The sequence below is a fragment of the Bremia lactucae genome, linkage group LG18, assembly GCF_004359215.1.
Source record: "Bremia lactucae strain SF5 linkage group LG18, whole genome shotgun sequence".
Classification (NCBI taxonomy): Eukaryota; Oomycota; class Peronosporomycetes; order Peronosporales; family Peronosporaceae; genus Bremia; species Bremia lactucae.
This window is the reverse complement of record NC_090627.1, coordinates 1,068,997-1,088,432: the sequence shown is the minus strand read 5'-3', so window position 1 is coordinate 1,088,432 and position 19,436 is coordinate 1,068,997. Positions and strand designations below refer to the sequence as shown.

General features: G+C 45.6%; 5 protein-coding genes across 5 annotated transcripts; 2 read left to right on the top strand and 3 right to left on the bottom strand.

Moving 5' to 3' along the window:
* Positions 1-4,435: 4,435 nt before the first annotated feature.
* Positions 4,436-4,917, top strand: CCR75_001621 (uncharacterized protein; the record flags this gene model as incomplete). Its single annotated transcript, XM_067959723.1, has 2 exons — positions 4,436-4,696; positions 4,855-4,917. The coding sequence occupies 2 exons, from the start codon at positions 4,436-4,438 to the stop codon at positions 4,915-4,917; spliced, it is 324 nt and encodes a 107-aa protein (XP_067819740.1).
* Positions 4,918-11,892: 6,975 nt separating this feature from the next.
* On the bottom strand, positions 11,893-13,050 carry CCR75_001622 (uncharacterized protein; the record flags this gene model as incomplete). Its single annotated transcript, XM_067959724.1, has 1 exon — positions 11,893-13,050. The coding sequence occupies one exon, from the start codon at positions 13,048-13,050 to the stop codon at positions 11,893-11,895; it is 1,158 nt and encodes a 385-aa protein (XP_067819783.1).
* Positions 13,051-13,601: 551 nt separating this feature from the next.
* On the bottom strand, positions 13,602-13,850 carry CCR75_001623 (uncharacterized protein; the record flags this gene model as incomplete). The annotated part of the gene is made up of 1 exon (XM_067959725.1): positions 13,602-13,850. The coding sequence occupies one exon, from the start codon at positions 13,848-13,850 to the stop codon at positions 13,602-13,604; it is 249 nt and encodes an 82-aa protein (XP_067819645.1).
* A 374-nt stretch (positions 13,851-14,224) lies between these two features.
* CCR75_001624 (uncharacterized protein) lies at positions 14,225-16,861 on the top strand (the record flags this gene model as incomplete). The annotated part of the gene is made up of 1 exon (XM_067959726.1): positions 14,225-16,861. One exon carries the CDS (start codon positions 14,225-14,227, stop codon positions 16,859-16,861), a length of 2,637 nt encoding a protein of 878 aa, XP_067819831.1.
* Positions 16,862-17,266: 405 nt separating this feature from the next.
* Positions 17,267-18,142, bottom strand: CCR75_001625 (uncharacterized protein; the record flags this gene model as incomplete). Its single annotated transcript, XM_067959727.1, has 1 exon — positions 17,267-18,142. The coding sequence occupies one exon, from the start codon at positions 18,140-18,142 to the stop codon at positions 17,267-17,269; it is 876 nt and encodes a 291-aa protein (XP_067819739.1).
* Positions 18,143-19,436: the final 1,294 nt, after the last annotated feature.

Here is a 19,436-nt window from a genome sequence, read left to right as displayed (position 1 = left end):
TCAGAAGTGCCAGGTGCTGCACTGGATGTGGTGCTGGCTATGCTCGCGGACTTGTGGGGAGGATGGAAACCTCTTAATCCGGACAAGCGGGACGACACCGAAAGGAACCCGCGGAGTCAAGTGTTTTTGGATTGATATTGGGAGTCAAAGCGGGCATAAATTCCCAGGTATTGGATTTACCTCTTCTCCCAAAAGGTCGGATACCAATAACTTACTTAAGTGCTACGGGCGCAGAAAACGCAGAGCCTAGGTCTGCTCGTGTAAATGTCAATTGTAACATGAGAGAGGAACCTGGGCCAGACATGTACGGACAGGACGTGTACGGTGGTTTTCTCCAAGGAAGAAGTATATCACACCCTGTTTTTGCGCACCCTGGTCGTCAACTTGAAGAGGTGCCGGACGGCAGACAACGAAAGTTGGCATTCCAATCTTTCGATGGAAAAGACTTATAAATGGACATGGTGGTGGATGTTTAGATGTAGCAAGAAATTTCTTCGTCAAGTGGGTTTTTCTGAGCGCGTATGTTGTTTTGTGTGGCCCCAGGATATTAAGGTTGATGTTCTTGGACAACAACTTGCGGGTACGGCACAAAGGTACTACCGTAGACAGGTCGAATCTTGGTGGTTAGAATGTTAAACCATGGAGCATGCGATGCAAAGGTTACTTCAGACTTATTTCACCAATATTCCACCCGCTCATAGTATGAGTTTATTTACAGCGGTAAAGCGCCTTATCGGAGTCGCACAGAACATTTTGCACCTGACAGCTGTTAGTGACGCGTATGGAGGTGCGAACAATCTCGTTTTGGATAACATGTTTCATTATGCGGATCCATCTATGCGTATGTTGATGTTATCCAGACTGGAACCCATTGATCGGATTGTCTGCGTCAAGCGGCAGAATTGTGCCAATTTGCATGGTCAACAGAAATTGAGCCGCGCACATTTTTTTCGGTCGCGACGTGGTAAACGCTTCTGAGTCAACAAATAACTTTGAAGAAAATACTGATCACCAGGGCACTTATGCCCCTGGTGCTACCGCTGTGGTCAAACGGGTCACCTAAAGGTCGCATGCCTTCGAAGAAAAAGAAAGAGTGGCGCAGAAAGCGGACTTTATCTTTGCAGCTGGAGATCGATGTGCAACCACTAAACAATCAATGATTTTTTTAATGGTGATGCCGCCATGGTTGCGAGCGACTAAAGCTTGTTGCAAGACCCCGTTGATTTTGCCGGTGAATGTCTGACTGCGGCATCAGATGGTGGACCACTTCGATTTATAATAAGGCAGCGTGATGATAAAGGTCAAGGCTCTCGGCGTACAGAAAACGGCTCGACTTCTCGATGTTTGATACGCGGCAAACCTTGAGCGAAATATATTTCTCTACGATAAGCTTGAGCAGAAAGGCAGCGTTCTTGAATATCTCGAAGGGAGTCGCATTTTGGTTCTCTGTACAAGAGGAATCCCTATCATGGATGTTGACTGTGGAAATAATTTACTTCTCGTCCAAGTTTACGACGATATTTTTTTCAAATTCGCATCACTTTTGGGTGGAATCATGGCTGTGCTGATAAAAAAAGGAATATGAATCCGATTCAGATGTTCAGAGCGGCAGTTTACTGGAATTTCATCGCCGTCTATTTTTTTATGTTACGACAAAATTGTCAAAATGGCGCGAGACCCTGCCTCTGAATTAAAACTCACGGACACGAAGCGATGAATTTATTGGCATGCGCTAAGAGCAAACAAAAAATTGTGCAATTACGTAAGGACACTGGAAAAAATTGGACAATTGATGTCATTCGCGTTTTACGCACTGATAGAGGTGGAGAATGCAAAAGCTCGGGACTTTGTCTGCAATACAGCTGGTATCATGCGTCAAGTGAGCGAGGCAAATAACCAGGCCAGCAACGGAAAGGCTGAGCGGATGCACCGTACCATCATGAACACGGTGCGAAGCATGGTGTTTGCTAGCGGTTTACCTTTGAATAGTTGGGGTGATGCAGCGAAGAATGCTGCGTACATACTCAATCGGAGCCTTGCCAAGGTAAACATAATGCATATGTCCCTTATCGAGATGCTCACAAAAAGGACCCCTGTCTTAAGTGATGTAGTCGTTTTTGGAAGACCATGTACAAAATACAAGGATGCTAAGAACAAGTCGCTGGGTGAACGCGGATAGGCGGCGATCGTTGTCGGAAAATGTGACGAGACGAAGATATACAAGGTTTATTTTCCAAAAGATTGAACCGTAGTGGTAGCTCAGCATGTCCGAAACGTGGAAATGTTGAAAACAGCCAAAAAGTGACCTTACAAGGATCTTTAAATATCTGATCATCAGGAGGAGCATAACGATGCGCCGCTGAACAGAAAAAGTGAAAGGTCGTTCGGATGGACACGTGGTCAACATCTGACTCGGGCAATGTGCAAAATAACACGACCATCTGTAGAACTTCAAGGAGTCGTACATATGGCACGTAAACCGATCCAAAAATATGGTGAGGCGATGAAAATTAAGATAATAATAGCAAATGGGGTTACAGCAAATGGGGTTACAGCAAATGGGGTTACAGCAATGTCTGAAAAATTGGTGGCTTTAAAAGCGAACGGTGTGTGGGAGGTGGTGGTACCACCTAAGTTATTGCATGTTCTGTATAACGAGTGGGTATTTAAGACAAAGGCAGACGCAACGAAAGATACAAAGCTCGACTCGTCTATAATGGAAATGAACAATTATCTAAAATCGACTATACTTTGACGTTTGCTGCAGTCATGAGACTAAGTACAGTCAAAGTGGAATTAGTTTTGTCACGACGATGAAATGTGCCAGCTCACCATGGAGATGTACCAAATGCGTACGTAAAGGAGGACAAAGAAAAGCATCTGATTACTTGTTTTGAAGATTTCAAATGGAACGAATTTTGACAATGCCAAGTTGAAAGAATACGGTGTCAAAATTTCAAGTCAGCTAGCAGTTCTATTGAGGAAATCATTGTACGGCTTAAAGCAAGCTGGCATATTTTGGAGCAAGTTACTGCACTCGAAAATTGTGCGATGCTGGTTCTGTGCAGTGCACGACGAATATGTTTCTGTACTCTAAAAGAGAAAAGACGAGGTCACGGTAGTTGAAGTTTACGTGGATGATTTTATTACAGGTATATCAAAGGTTGCAGTGGACAAGTTTCTTGAAAAAATTAAATCATTGAGAATAAAAGACTTGGGAAACTATAAGTAAGTTTTACTGGATGAAAATGTGGGCTATGTATCAGACCAAGAAATTTTTATCGATTTACTACACAAAGAGTATGGATTCGAGACAGCGGACAGAGTGCGAGCTCCAATTGCTTAAGAAAGTAACAAAATCAATGACCAAGAAACAGAATATCTCCCTGTGACGGCAGCAAATGGAAATGCGAGCGGGAAAATTTTTCAGTCTCTAATGGGTAGTTTACTTTGGATTGCGCGATGTACAAGACTGGATATATGTTTTGCGGTATTAGAGCAATTCGACAAACTCACAAGCTGACTACTAACGATTGGAAAATGGCCAAGCGAATCTCGAAATATTTGAAAGATACAAAGAAGTTAAGTTGTAGATATACGGTACCGGCAAATTTACAGACGATATCAAGATCGAGACCTGGAGCGACGCCGATTTGCTGCTGACAATCGCACCGAAAATTTGTGTGAGGTTGCGCTGTGAAGATGGACGGTGCTGTAAGATTTTGGTGCATCTCTGAGTACGAAGGAAGCCGAATTTATTTCAGCATACAGGCTGGTCGTGAGCTATTGAGGTTAAGAGAACTACTTCAAGAATTGGGCATGCGAATTACTAAGCCCATGCATATGAAGATGGCCAATCAAGTGGCGACAAAGCAATTGGAGAGCGAAAAAAGTACAACAAGTGCCAAGCATGTGGATATTCGTTTCAAATTTAAATTCCACTACGCTAGCGCCAAGATTGTGAAACCATCTTTTGCTAAGTCTGGCAAGATGATTGCAGATTTGCTAACGAAGGCCCTCCCTACGCCAAGGATTGTCGAACTCCGAATGGTCAACTTGAAGGCCATGTTAGGTACGGGCGAGGAAGAGTGTTAGTATGTACTGAAGAAGAAGAAGCTTCACATCGTCTATTACCATCTTAACATGAGCAAGATGTCTGAAAAGTCCTGAGCCAGGATACAAGCGCAGGAGTAGGTGGCTTGTCGTGGCGGATGTCCCGTGAAGGCGGGTGCCCTTGCGGGTCTTGACGAAGTAATTAAATACATGCGAGGAGACGCGCTCCGCTGACTGCAGTGATCGCCGACCGTTTTTGCGTAGAGCGATCGCCTTCAGCTGCCGCAGTCCGCTTTCCCAAAATGCCGACGCTTCCCCGACCTTGCCAACAGTTAAAAGCAAATTAAGCTTGCGTACTACGCTGCCCCCCCTTGCCTTTATTATGATTGCATCGTGTCTGGTCGGGCTTGGCGTGTATCTTTCAATGCAGATTACTGTTAAGTCTTCTTCCAATTGCTTGGCCGACTTTACAACTCCGTCGTATTTGCTCGTTGAGCTGTTCACCCCACCACGCTCTTCAGACGGACTCCAACTACCCTCTGGAGTGCGTCGATTCACGCCACTTTCAGTCTCTCGAATGGTATCTCATGATGTCTCCATTTCCATCACAACGTCAAGCGTGATTTCGGACGAGTTGCTGAACGTACTTTGAACTCCTATGGATCTGAGTACCATCCGGCAGAATATAGTGGATAATGCGTACACTAGCGTGAATGTTATTGCGTTTCGGGATGATTTTAAACTCAGTGTTTAAATGCCGTCACCTTCAATAAGAAAAATCGATTTTTTTTTTATGTGAAGCGTGGCGATTTTACGGACAAGTACAACGCATTCTGCGGCAGTCAGCTCCAAAAGCACTTATGAAGCAGCGTTGTGGACGGTATTATGATGCTTGAAAACTCCAAATAAATCGGGATTGGCGGGCAAGCCGTTAACTAGTGATGAATTTGATTATGGTGGCGAGGGTGGAGACAATGAAGAAGAATGACGACGCGGATGAGGATGTAGGGGACATTGGCTCGGAAACAGGATCGGATCGACTCAGTAGAGCTGCTTACCATATAACACCGCAGTTCCTAGTAGGACCTAGCGTATATATCGATGAATGTCACTTTCCTATTTCTTTTCACCTCACAAGGTCAACCTGTACACACGGAGAAATCGACAACTACGTCTAACAGTCCTTTAAAAAGGGGTACTGGTTCTTGCAAGGAAATTACGCGAGTCGGCGAGTTGCATGATGACATTCGCCAAGACGGAAAAGGAAGAGCATTTAGATTTTTTTCGATTGCGTGTACACAAGGTTTGAAGGCTCTAGAAAACATGCAAAATCTGTTAGCGAATATGCGGATCCAAATAGCATTGCGATTCAAGTAGTTGCTTTACAGAATTAAGCAGGCGGGATGATTATGGACTCAGCTACTACACGGTAAGCTAGATGATGCTGAATTTACACGCTGTACTACAGACATGTGTTTGTGCTACAATCGGTCGATTAAGAGATGATTGTTGTAAGAGTTCACGTCGATGATCTCCTGTTTACAACATCGCTACCTAAGCTGGTGGAAGACTTTTTCGCTGCAATGGGTACACTCTCAATAGTGGACCTCAGTGTTGGAAGAAATTAACAAAGTATGTGCATTGAGCTAAAAGGAGGAGATGGTTCCACTCTTAAACAGCAGGCGACTAATAAGGAACTACTGGAGCAGCATACGTTGGCAGAAATAAACGACTTCACATTCCAGTAGGCGGCAAGAGACGTGAAGCTGAAGCGGGTGAGATGTAGTATCTGGAAAGATAGGATTGATAGGTGAACCAAGAACTCCAATTTTCAGTCCCTAGCTGAGAGTTGTTGTGGGTTTCGTGATGTACGTGGTCGGATATAAGTTTCATCGAACGCAACGCGACTCGACGAACCCACCAACCGATTATACACGACTGGAAATTTGTAAATAGGTTGCTCGCCATCTGTACTGTACGAAGAAATTGATGTTGCACAAGCAAGTGAACACGTCGGGTGCAGAGGAGCTGTTACTTGCGAGCTGGAGCGCGACGCAGATCTCGCTAACGACAAGCAAGATCGGGAGTCAATTACCGGTGGAGTGGTTAAGATGAAGGAGCGACTACACAGTGGATCTGCAAGAAGCAGTTGGTGCGCCCATTATACCATGTAGACACTTCGGCATCTCGAGTTAGAGCGACCTTTAAGGGCTACTGAGCTTGTGCGAGAGATAGCTTTAAGGCCTCCAAGCGGATGACCATGAAGATGGTCATTTAGACAGCAGCAAAGCAGCTGGTATCAAAAGACATCATTCGAATGAAATATTTTCGTGACTTCGCTCGTCAATCCACTTTACGTCGAATCAAGACTAATGATGGCTCGTCAATCAACTTTACGTCAAATCAAGAATAATGATGGCGAATCTACTAACTATAACACTACTGGCACCGAGTCTGCTTAAATTACGCGAGCTCTTTAAGCTTCGCTCACACGAAGAGTGACAGTCGCGAGGCGATCGAGGAGGAGTGTAATATTTGGATGTTGAGGCGATGCAGTGGATAGTCCATGGTTAAGTAGCTAGGGTAACGTGCTATGAGATTAACGAATTTAGCTTAAGTGGTTGAGATTTGGGGAAAAGGCGTTCTTCAAACTTGGCGTGAGCTCAAATCCCTTAATGGTAAAGTTGAAGTCGGTTACTGGTGTTTAGGGTTCACCAGGGCTTCGCTTCCCCGAAGTCACGCCCCCTTCCATCTTTTGTATTTCACCTTGAGGTTATCATTTGTAACCTGTTTTTACTTAGCGTAATTACCAACCGGCATGGACCAATTAATGAGTGTTAGATAATGAGTGGCTTAGAGCAATGCTAACTAGATTTAACTCAATAAAACTCACTTCGGATTTTGTCCTCTAATCAACGGATACGATACACTTGACGTCAAATTTTGGCAAAAAGCCGTAACCTATTTACGTAAACATAATTGTTTTAGAAGAAAACGTTTCGAAGAGCATAGATTCAGTAATGCGACAAGCAAGTCTATTACCTATTTATCAAGCAGATGTAACGTTATAAGATTTATGGGTTGACGCTGTCATTTGGATAGGAATTACGTGTAGAAAGAGAAGTGAACTATTAAGATAACAGTCGTGCTAATCTATTCTTCTCGTCGAGTACATTCTACACCATCCATCCATATATTACCGGCATGCCGCTCAGTCGTCTCAGGATTGGGCAGTACCTCGCCTTCAGTATTTAGCGGTGCAATTCCAACACTCCCACTCACCGCTTATACTCACTGTGCTTGGGGACGATGCGACTCACTTGAAGCAGGTACATAAGACGCTTGGTCCCCAGTGCCTTTGCCAACATGTCTGCGAGTTAATTCTTCGTGTCAATAAAGTCGATCTTCAGGTATCCTTGTTGCACGTTCTCTCGAATAAAATGGTGCCTAATATCCACATGCTTCGTCCTAGCGTGGTATCCGGCGTTGCTAGCCAAAGCGATTGCTCCTTGGTTGTCTTCCCATACTTGTGTGCCTCCCACTTGCTCCTGACCCATGTCTTCAACATTTCTCGCGTCCACAAAACTTCTTGTGTGCATAGGCTAAGAGCCATATACTCAGCCTCCGCCGAACTGAGCGCAACTGTTCGCTTGTACTTGGACTTGAATACTACTGGGGCGCTTGCAAGCATGATCATAACCCCTGAAACCGAGCGTCTATCATCGGTGTCACTGCCCCAATCGGCATCCGAGTACGCCTTGACTGCAACCTTGCCACTGCCTTGGTAGACGATTCTGGTTTGATGCGTAGTCTTCAAGTAGTGCAGAACACGTATTGCCGCGCTCCAATGATGCAGCCCGGGGTTCTCCAGAAAGCGTGACAGTTGAGTCACCACGTACGCAACGTCTGGGCGGGTACAAGTCGTAATGTACAGAAGACATCCAATCAAAGAACGGTATGGCTTCGAGCGCATGACCGAACATCCATCTTCTGTAGTAGGAGACTGTGATGATGATAGCTTTAATCCTGATACGCACGGATTGTCCACATTCCTGGCATCTTGTTGACCAAACCTTTCAACCACGTCGTCGATATAGCGAGTCTGCTTGATCATAAGCGTCCTAGCTGTTCTGTCGTGATCGATCTCCATGCCCAGAATAAATTTTGCCTTGCCCAATTCCTTTATTTTAAATTCGTTCTTGAGCACTTTCTTCACTTGGTTGATCTCGTTGTTTGTTTTTGCTGCGATTATCATATCATCGACATACAGTCCAACGTAGATGAAACCTCCCTTGGATTGCTTGACATACACACACTAATCCGCACCACAGCTCTTGTGACCATATTTAACAAAGACACGATGTATTGTCTTGTTCCAGGCACTTGCTGCTTGTTTAAATCCGTAGACACCCTTTAGCTGACATACATATCCTTGAGCATTGTCGATACCAAGCGTTGTCCATCAACACACTGTTGAGAAAAGCTGTATCAACGTCAAATTGCTCCATTTAATAGTTGCATTCCGCACATATCGCAAGGATAATATGGATAGAGTTCATGTTGGCGACCGGGGAATAAGTCTCAAAGAAAACGACACCATACTTTTGCTTAAAACCTTTCGCGACTAGTCGTGCCTAATAGCGCACGACAGTGCCATTCTGGTCACGCTTTTTGTCAAAGACCCATCGACATCCAATGGTTCGACCAACCATACTTCGCGGCTTTAGCGTCCATGTCTTGTTCTGTTCATGCGACTGAAGCTCGGCGTCTATTGCTTCACGCCACTTTGCGGCATCGTCACTAGCCATTGCTTGAGCATATGTGGTCGGTAAGTCGGTATTCTCACCGACGCTCACCGCATACGCGAGAACAGCTTCAGCAATGAGGCCATCTATGTCGATTCTAGCACGCTTCGGAGTTGGTGAACCATTACTTTCTTCCTTCGACTCTTCGTTTTCTGATCCGTTTCCAAGCATCAACATTGGCTCACATCTTCTTCTTGTACGCTTCACTTCTGGCCGAAATATCAATCGATGTTCATGTTGCTCTTGAGACTGGGGTCGAAACTCTGCTTGCTCCAGTCTGTTTTCAACAGGGCGTTCTGGAGCCAGCAAACGTGGTACCGCGATGCTTGGTGTATGTTCTACATTTTCCATTTCGACGTCTGTGACCATTTCTTCGACATTCTTCATAGGTTCATTCAAATGGGCTGTCTAGTCTCGGAATTCTGAATCGTTGCTTCGTCATTGTCCTTTGTCACTTGAATGACTGTTTCTGGCTTTGTTACTTGCGTTTCCTATATTCCATCCACTCCACGTTCATCCAGTTTCACTGAACGGGTCACCTTGACCTTGGCATTCTCCAAATCATACACGAGGTAGCCTTTAACATTATCAGCATATCCGAGAAACATACTCTTGAAACTCTTGGGTTCAAGCTTTGTCCTCTTCGCATCGTCGATGTGAGCGTATCCATGCGACCCGAACTCGCGTAAATGATCCATTTGGGCTTCAAATTGAAGGCCAACTCGTATGGCGTGATGTCGGGATTCGCCGTATTGATGGAGCGATTAATGAGATACACAGCTGTACTCACAGCTTCCGCCCACCATTCAGTCGAGACACCCTTGTAGTACAGCATACTGCGGGCCTTCTCCATGATAGTTCTGTTCATGCGCTCCGCCACTCCGTTTTGTTGAGGGCTGTATGGAACAGAGCGCTGGTGTATGATGCCATTCTGTTGACATATGCTAGCCATAGTCTTGTTCACAAATTCGGTTGCATTATCAGAGCGTAAACACCTCATCGGTTCACCCCACTGGTTCTCGAACATAATCTTGAATTCCTTAAATTACCAGCCACTTCGTTCTTGTTTTTAATCAGAAAAATTGAGACATACTTTGGGTAGTCATCAACAAATGTAAGGACATACTTGGTACCTCCCTTCGAGATTGTTCTCATTGGCCCGATGACATCCGTGTGCACACGCTCAAGCACACGTGTAGTTCTTGTCATCGATCGTGAAGGGAACATCGTGATAGTCTGCTTGCCTTTCAAACATCCGGCACACAATGTTTCCGTGACTTTCTTGATCGCAGGGATGCCTTCGGTCGATGTTGAGTTTTTTTTAACAAAGCATCCTTGTTCGAATGTCCCATACGAGCATGCCAGAGCTAGACTGAGTGTCGAAACTGGAATATTCCACGAGAAAAGCTTCTTCTTGCTCACAGTCAAGCATATAAGCTTTCTCCAGCTTTGTTCCTGAAGCAATATCTTGATCCTTCTTCCAGATGATGCACGACGAACGCGAGAACTCCACACTCATTCCACGTTCCGCAAGTTTACCCACTGACAATTGTCTTTTGTCGAGCCCCGGAATAGATAGAACTTCAACCATGCGTATGCTTTTCCCTTTCAAACCGGTTAATTTAACTGACCCGGATCCTTTGACGAGCAACTTCTTGCCGTCCGCAATCGTAACTTCGATGCTTGTTTCTAAGCCCTTGTACTCGAACAAATCCTTTCCTGTGGGGTGTCATATGGGATGTGGCCCCGCTGTCAATCAGCCACCCCTTTGTGCTTTCTTCACCAACTGCATATACTGCATCCCCGCTGCTAAAGCGATTTCCAGCCGGGCAGTCCCTTTAATGTGACCAAACTGGTCACATTTAAAACACTTGCCTTAAATCCACTTTCATTGCGTGAGGTACCCAAATTGCGCGACGCACCACCCTTTCGACTTTTGATCATCCCGCCTTTAAATTTCCCCGCATTCCCAGTAACGCAAACGCTTTCTCTGTAGCCTCCTTCTTGTGCAGCGTTTCCGATTCCTTCGAAAGCTTCTCCTTCACCTCAATAAGCATGACGTCCTTTGCATTATCCATAATTGACGAAATCAGCTCATATTCGGACGGAAGACTGCTCAGAAGTACCACTAGCTGTCGCGACTCATCGACCGGCTCTCCCATCGTCTGGAGTCCAACAATTAGCTCGTCGAAAGCGTCAAGATGTTCCGCCATGCTTGTACCACTCTCCATCTTGAATTCGTGGAGTCGGCGCGTCATCACAACTCGATTATGAAGAGTCGAGCGGTTGTACAAGTCACGAAGCGTTCCCATGCCTCCATAGCGCGCGTTGCTGAACGTATCTTGGTTGGATGCTGTATCTCGACTCCTTGAGCGATTATGCCTATTGCCGTGGCGTCGTTTACGAGCCACGCCTCCGTGATGTTATTCTCGTCCTTGATAGACATGATGTGTTCCAGCAGACCCTTTCTTGCCAGGGTCATCCTCATGTTAAATTCCCAGTGGTAATAGTTACCACTATTTAGGAGACTTCGGCACGTTTGCTGGCCATGGTGAGTAAGGGCGTTGTTAAGAAGAGAAGTCTTGGTTGCGGCTGTTAAACTGTTGATTAGAGGACAAAATCCGAAGTGAGTTTTATTGAGTTAAATCTAGTTAGCATTACTCTGAGCCACTCATTATCTAACACTCATTAATTGGTCCATGCCGGTTGGTAATTACGCTACGTAAAAACAGTTGTTACAACAATCTCATAACACGTTACCTTTAGTATTTACCGGTGCAATTTCAACAGTTTTATTGGCTTAAACAGCAACAACATGCCAATTTTGCTAATAAACATATTTTTAATCCTTTTTTAAATTAGATTGGAATTTAACATCGTCTAGGATGAAATTTACCAGTTGTATTTCGCATAATTCGCATTTAAAATCGCATCATATCGCCCAAATTTGAGTGAATGTAAATGCAATTTTTCTAGTAAGTAAATACATTAATCATAAATTGACAACACTATGGCGTCTGGACAATGGCTGTGCTTACGGCGCTGACGTAACGAGGATACTCGTGTTACGCCGACCAGAATGAACGCCGACACTGTAGACAAGTAAGTTGCCGCAATTCGTACACGCATTTAAACTCACGTCTGAGCGATGGACGTGGCCACACGCGTCGCATGCCATCCCCGTGTACGTGGGTGCCAGCACAGGAAACCCATTCACATATTCGCGCTGCATGCCCAAAGCCTCGTCGAGCGCTCTCCAGAGCGGTTCTGCAAGTGGACACGCCACTTCTCCTCCTAAAAGCTGACGTGCAGTCACATTTGGGCCGTGGCACTTGGCGTTAAGTGACTTGCGCGTACAAATGACGGCACCACTCACCCCAATGCCACCATATAAACCCATACTGTGACTATACGAGTAATTGGGCGCCAAGCCACCTGGTCCGACATTCAACGACGCACTGGCGGCACGACCAATGGGACCGACGGCAATATCGAGTTCTGACCCCAATTGGATCTGTCCATTGCGCGTAAAGACTTTCACGGCACTCCTTGAATTCAATACAATCATGTAGTTGACCATTTCACCGCCAGCCATCATCCCAAAGCCAAAACCGCCAGAGGATAAAAAACTTGGGGCGGACCATCCTGCTGTTGTACGAGAAATGATAAATCCTGTACCGATTTTTGCAGAAAATAAAAACCCAATTTTATAAATCGTAATAAACATTAAGCCATATGCTTCGGCTAATAATTCACGTGGAATCGACTGATCTTGAAGTAGTTTTGGTGATAGAAATGTTTTGACCACTTGCGTCGCATGGTCCATTTCTTTCTTGAGCTTGGCGATGGCTTTTCCATTCATTGTGTGGCCATTGCCTGGCACGTACGAGCGTAAGGATTCCATCCCTGCGAGCGAATTCGAGCGCTCTTGCCGTGCCACCGCTGCCTCCTCGGGCGTCATATGCGGCGCTACTTCGGACGTTGCTCGATTTTCGAGATAATTCCTTCTCGTCTCATTGTTGCTTCGTGGTGGCTGTTGCTGTAGAATTGACGCCTTAAAGGACGGCATCCGATTTGAGAGCGGAGGCCGTGGCAATGACTTGCTGCTATTGCGCGACGCCGACGTGACGGATTTTGGGTGGGACAGAGGAAGCCCAAGACTTTGCATTGGCTGTTGTGGAGCATTCATCATCTTCCGTTGTTAGAAAAAAAACTCAGATGCCCGACAGTTGTGACGCCAAATCAAGAAATTAGTTTCTAAGTTCTAAAGTAGTTTTTCGATAACTGTTATCCAGAGATGTGTAGTAGGGATTTTCCTGTCGTTCTTTTTTTGACGCAAAAAGAGGCTGACAAATGAAAGAAGTGTATTTCCTGGATTTAGCGACTATTGCTCGAGTTTAGTCAATCAGTGATGCGACTGTGTGGCTTGTATGCGTTTTGAACTTAAAGGTTGCTATTCGTGCCGCAGCGGTTGCGTAAAGAAACATCAGCAAGCAAAACGAGACTGGATTGAAACAACTTTATCAACTTGTCACTAACTTTTTATTTTCCTGGGACCAATTATGACTTAAAACTGAATCTGTTCCCTCATAAATGCACAACTCGCAACTATTATATTCTGTATTACCATCAGAAAACAAAGTTAACGGCTTCCTCCCTTTACCTAATTGCAAGCGGTAGCGAACCGCTCAACGAGAAAGCGTGGTGCACACGAGGGTCCAATATGGCCTTTCACTCCGTATTTTAACTCCAGTGGGTACGGTGCTCAGCGTCGTTGGCCGCATTGCCCCACTTGACGGTAGTGACCAAAAGAACTGCGGCAGGTATAAGCACTAGACCGTTCTCCTTGATCTTGCGGATTGTCTTGTAAGGCAACGTCTTAATGAGGCTTCGTACCGGATGCACTTCGTACGGCGACAAGTGACGCGAGGTACGGCCGAACTCGGGACCGAACTTGGACCAGAACTTGACGAGGTTTACGCTGGGTGGCATCTTCTCTAGCTGTGTAACTTACTGCGGACGAGCGGTTTCAAGGAAAAACCTTTTTACTAAGGGACCATTGGAAAAACCTCAAACATTTCTTTTCACATCAAATACACACAAAATGGTAAAATCAATGTCAGATCAGGCCCAAGAGTCAGTTTCGTCAAATCGCACAAAAATTTGTGAACGGATTAAAAAACATACATTGGCTCTGCAATAATGTCAATTAAATTTTAATCTCAAATTGATGCAGGTTTTCTTACAATTTACACAGGTATTTATCCCCTCCTCTCCCTTCTTGTAATCTCAAAAATTCGATTCGGGGGTACCAAAGTGTGGTTACACGTCAATTCACTCCTGATTTTCCTTACGTGGCGGATAGCATGGCCTTTCGTAGACGCTTCTTCGTGCTCGTGACTGCACTAGCAGCAATCGCCGTGGCATCAGGCGATCAGATTGATTATTTACATGCACGATACCTTGCAGAGAGCGAGGACAAGGTACCATCATCGACGCCATCCTGTAGTGATAGCAACAGCGGTAGCGCGGAACAACACGTTGAGAATAAGGCATTAAAGGAACAGAAAGACGCAAAGGAGGCTGGAAACAGCTTAGAGACGGACTCATCTGAAAACAGTGACGATGAAGAGAGCGATGAAGAAGAGGACGAAGATGTAATCCAGAAGGAGGAGATTAAGAGTAGTAAAGTGGAGAACAAAGACGCAGACAAGGCCGTAGAAGCGACGAATAAACTCGCGTCTAGTGCAAATTCCTCGTTGCCTCTTGCAAAGGATTCTACTGTCATAATGGCAAATAACTCGATGAAGGTTTCTGGCAATCACTCGGCTTCGGTATCGCTAGATGGATCGATGGACGCTGATGGTAGTGAGAATGACGAAGAAGAGGAAGATGAAGAGGAGGAGGAGAAAGAGAAGGGAGAAGGCAAGGATCACGCAAAACATGATACAGAGAACCAAGTGAAGAAGAAAAACGAGACGAAAGAAGACGAAAAGAAGGATTCGAATACGGTAACAGATGGAAGCGAAAGCCACTCGGAAAGTTGCAGTGATGATGCAGATCCAGGAGACAAGAAAGATGACACGGAGGGTACAAAGGGTACGGAAGGTAAGAAGACAGACGACAAGAAGGAAGAGGGTACACAGGGTACGGAGGAAAAGAAGAAGGTAGAGGGTACCGAGGGTACGGAGGAAAAGAAGAAGATAGAGGATACAGAGGAAAAGAAGAAGGTAGAGGGTACAGAGGGTACGGAGGAAAAGAAGAAGGGTGAGGGTACCGAGGGTACGGAGGAAAAGAAGAAGGTAGAGGGTACAGAGGAAAAGAAGAAGGTAGAGGGTACAGAGGGTACGGAGGAAAAGAAGAAGGATGAGGGTACAGAGGAAAAGAAGAAGGTAGAGGGTACGGAGGGTACGGAGGAAAAGAAGAAGGGTGAAGGTACAGAGGAAAAGAAGAAGGTAGAGGGTACGGAGGGTATGGACGACAAGAAGGAAGATACTGAGGGTATGGAAGAAAATAAGAAGGGTGAGGGTACAGAGGGTACGGAGGAAAAGAAGAAGGGTGAGGGTACCGAGGGTACGGAGGAAAAGAAGAAGATAGAGGATACAGAGGAAAAGAAGAAGGCAGAGGGTACAGAGGGTACGGAGGAAAAGAAGAAGGATGAGGGTACAGAGGAAAAGAAGAAGGTAGAGTTTACCGAGGGCACAGAGGAAAAGAAGAAGGTAGAGGGAACGGAGGAAAAGAAGAAGGTAGAGGGTACGGAGGAAAAGAAGGAGGTAGAGGGTACGGAGGGTATGGACGACAAGAAGGAAGATACTGAGGGTATGGATGAAAAGAAGAAAGAGGGTACAGAGGGTCTGGAAGAAAAGAAGAAAGAGGGTACGGAAGAAAAGAAGGAAGAGGGAACCGGAGAAAAGAAGAAGGTGGAGGGTACAGATGACGCTAAGGAAGAGGGAAGCGAGGGTTCGGAAGATGAGGAGAAGGAAGAGGAAAGTGACGTTAAGAAGACACAAGACGTAGAAGAGAAGACCACGGAAGGCAAGACGACGAAAGAGATTACGGAAGTCAAGAAAGACGATGAAAGTCATCGTCTGGATAATTCGGAGAAGAAGGAAGAAAATAGTGGACGCTGCTCCCTTGACGGCAGCGGAAGCTTGTTGAACGGATGTAGTGGTAGTGAAGGGGACGACGCAAAGCCCGACAAAGGATTGATTAGCAAAGCCGTGGAGAGTATTGCGAATGCGACGGCCGGTGCGTACGAGACTGTCAAAAATGTCACAAAGGACGTGATTGAGCACGTGGAGCATGGAGTTCAGGATGTTGAAAAGATTGTCGAATTAGCAGACTCGAATTCGACTTTAACGTCCATGTCCGATGCGTCAGACGTGGAGGAATTAAAAACTGAAGTGAAGGGAGAAGCAACTAAAGTCAATAGCGAAGAAGCGAACGAGAAGACGAAAAAAGACGAGAGCGTGGATGCGTCTTCTAGCACGATTGATAATATTGCTAAAGGTAGTAAGAATGGCACTGACGGCGCACTCGAGTCCATTAAGAACGTTACCGATCGTGCCAAGAGTGTTGCCGATGCTGCATTGGAAAGTTCTAGCGTCTCGGCATCGGCCTCTTGCTCAGGCTCCGAGCCAATGAATGACTTGACAATTGAGCAGCAAGAGCTAAGCAATGAAAAGTTAACGCTTGCGGAAGCGGCGAATGCAGCCGAATCAAGCCAATTTATTAAAGTTGGTGCCGGGGTCGGTGCGTTTGTTGGTATGCTCGCTGTGGCTTTTGCCGTCATCATTCGGAAGGTTCGCAGTCGTCTATCTGGTGATCGATTCGGTCGGGACGAAGCGTCTGTGGCGATGAAGTCGGACCTTAGTGCGGATGAGGAGGCTTTCGAGGATGATTCCGTGGAAAGTAATGGACTTCACAGGAAGGGCATGGCAACGGAAGATGATGATGTGGATGCAGATGGCGAGGTAGAAGGCACATTTGTGGGACCCGTATGACTCGTTAAGTAAATTCCATTCACATTGTTTTAAACACATGTTCAGTATAAGTTCAGGCAGATAAAGAAAAACTTTAAGGACGAAAAGCTGCAGTATTGTCGCTGAACATTTTCGCCCAATTTCACCTTGAGGTGATTGTAAATAAAACAATTAAATCTTTTGAAAGGAGAATGGCCGAAGAAGTTAGAAGAATACTGACATGAAAACGTGAAAGGCAGCAACAGCAAATGTCACTTTGACTAAGTATAGCAAAGGCGACCCACGAAGTCTGATCAGTTTTTGTTATTCACAAATATAAAAAACGTTCATGTTTAATTTTTTTAATTTTATTAGTCAGGCCATAATGGCACTGAAAATGACAATAGAGTCACGTGCATATATGCTACTATTTGTACCTTTAAAAACCTATACATGGCTGACTGGGTTGCCATGTTTGTGTCCTTGTGGCGTACTGGCCTCGACGTACTGCACGGATTCCGGTTGGTGGCCCAAGGCACGCGACTGGTGGTAGACCCCACCGCGGCCAGTCTTGCGGAATTGGATACACATTCCAAGTACAAATAGCACAAGAATGCCTGCGAGATAGCCCCACCATGCGTCTGGAATTGAATAAACCCAGTCGCCATTAATGTCTTGCGATCCGTACTCTTTCAGGTCATTGGTAGTTGGAAAGTCACCGGCAAAGTAGCCGATGCCCCACACTAAAATGGCTGCACCAAAGAGACTTGTAGCAACAATAAGCGCAGGTTTCTCGAGCTTAAGTGCCACGAGGCCACAGATGATGCCAAGCGCAATACATAGCACAATCAGCACGACTTGTGGGTGATTTGGATAGATCTCGTAGCCAACTGAATTGTGTATCATCATGGCAAGCACCACACCAGCAGATGCACCGACGATAAAGATGCCGAGCGAGTAGAGCCACACGACAAGGATGCCACAAATCAAGCCACCGACGACAAAAGAAATCCATGATGCTGTAATCATCCACGATTCGTCTTCAAATGCCTTCTCAACGACCATAGCAACGGTAACACCGCCAGCGACAAAGCCGATGCTAAAGACCGTGGCGCGGAAGATACGGTACCCCATCACAAGCATTACAGCACCCACGGCCATGGCCGCAATGGCGAGGATGCTGCCGCTGACTTTAATTCCTTTGGTAGAGTTGAAGAGCGACTCGACCGTGTCGCTGGCCGAATCAGACGCAATGACAAGCGTTACAAGTTGCTGTAGCGTGAATAGGAAGACGAGCGACATGGTTCGCGGAGAATACTTCATGTTGTGGATGCGCAGACTTCTTTACTGAAGCTGAAGTTTAAAAATGAAGTGGTACCGCACTAGTGTTTTTAAAAATTTGGGAGGTGTTTTTGCGTGTAGGACACAACAGTTGAATTGTGGATTTTTATACGAAAGTATACAATCCAGATACGTCTTGATTTTTTCCAATGTGCGCTGGCTGTGTGTGACAGCCGCTTTTGAATAGAACGGACGGAGGTGGCCCGTGTCAGCAGGGGTGGTTATTGTTTGATCATCATATATATATATATATAATTTGCTGCAGTATGAACTAGGCGGTGACCATGAATGGCATTTCTTAGCCTTGCTGATATGTAAAGGAACAGTACTTAAAAATAGACATGAAGTTAGGCGCTAACGAATCGTTACTATCTGAGGCAAGCAAAACCTAAAACACCCGATACGAAATGCGGTAATTGCAGCATTTAAACTTTCACAATAAGAGGAAAGTTGCCGCGGCGTTTGCCGTATGGAATAAGACAGGCCCAGATCTATCCCGACGGCTTCTCTCCGTCTTACTATTTTGCCACACATAGATGCGGACCGCATGAGCACGTTTAAAAATCCATTCAGAAAAACGAAGTGGACGGCTACGATTCACCTTTTCGTGTTCTATTTGAAGCAGTTTTGTAAAGGATATTTTTACATCAATGGCGATTCAGCATATGGGCGCTGAATGTTATACGAATATTGAAAAAAATTGGGAGCTAGAGGTCTCAGAAGTGCTGGTGCTGGAAATTTCAAATTACCGCAATCTTGTGGTGTCACTTTTTTAATAATTTATAGCAAATTAAAAACAACGAGCTGGATTTTTTCTTCAATGGATTTTGGCGCAAACTTCCCGTCTTTGCCGCCTCGCATCAGCGAGCTTTATGGAGCAAATCGCTCCGCACTTCGTGTGGGCGAGGCAAAAGCATATCAGCAAGATTTAAATGAACTCGAGTGCGAGGAGTATGCATTTATGAGTATGATACAAGAATTGGTAAATCGGCAAGCGGCAGTCCCCATCGGTGTCAAGTTCCACCGCGAAGGTGCTGGCAACGTGGTCCTACAGACATATTCTCAAGTCACTTCAGATCAAATACGATCAAGTTCATCCGAAGAAGAAGAGGACTCAGACGAGGAGGACGACAATGAAGAACAAGAGACAACAGGTCGAGCGACCATCGAACGGGAAGATGCGCAACAGAGTGGCGAAGACTCGTATTCGCCTGACGTGGACACCGAGGACGATTCCATGGAGTTAGACGAGGTGCATTCACCCCGAAATGATAGT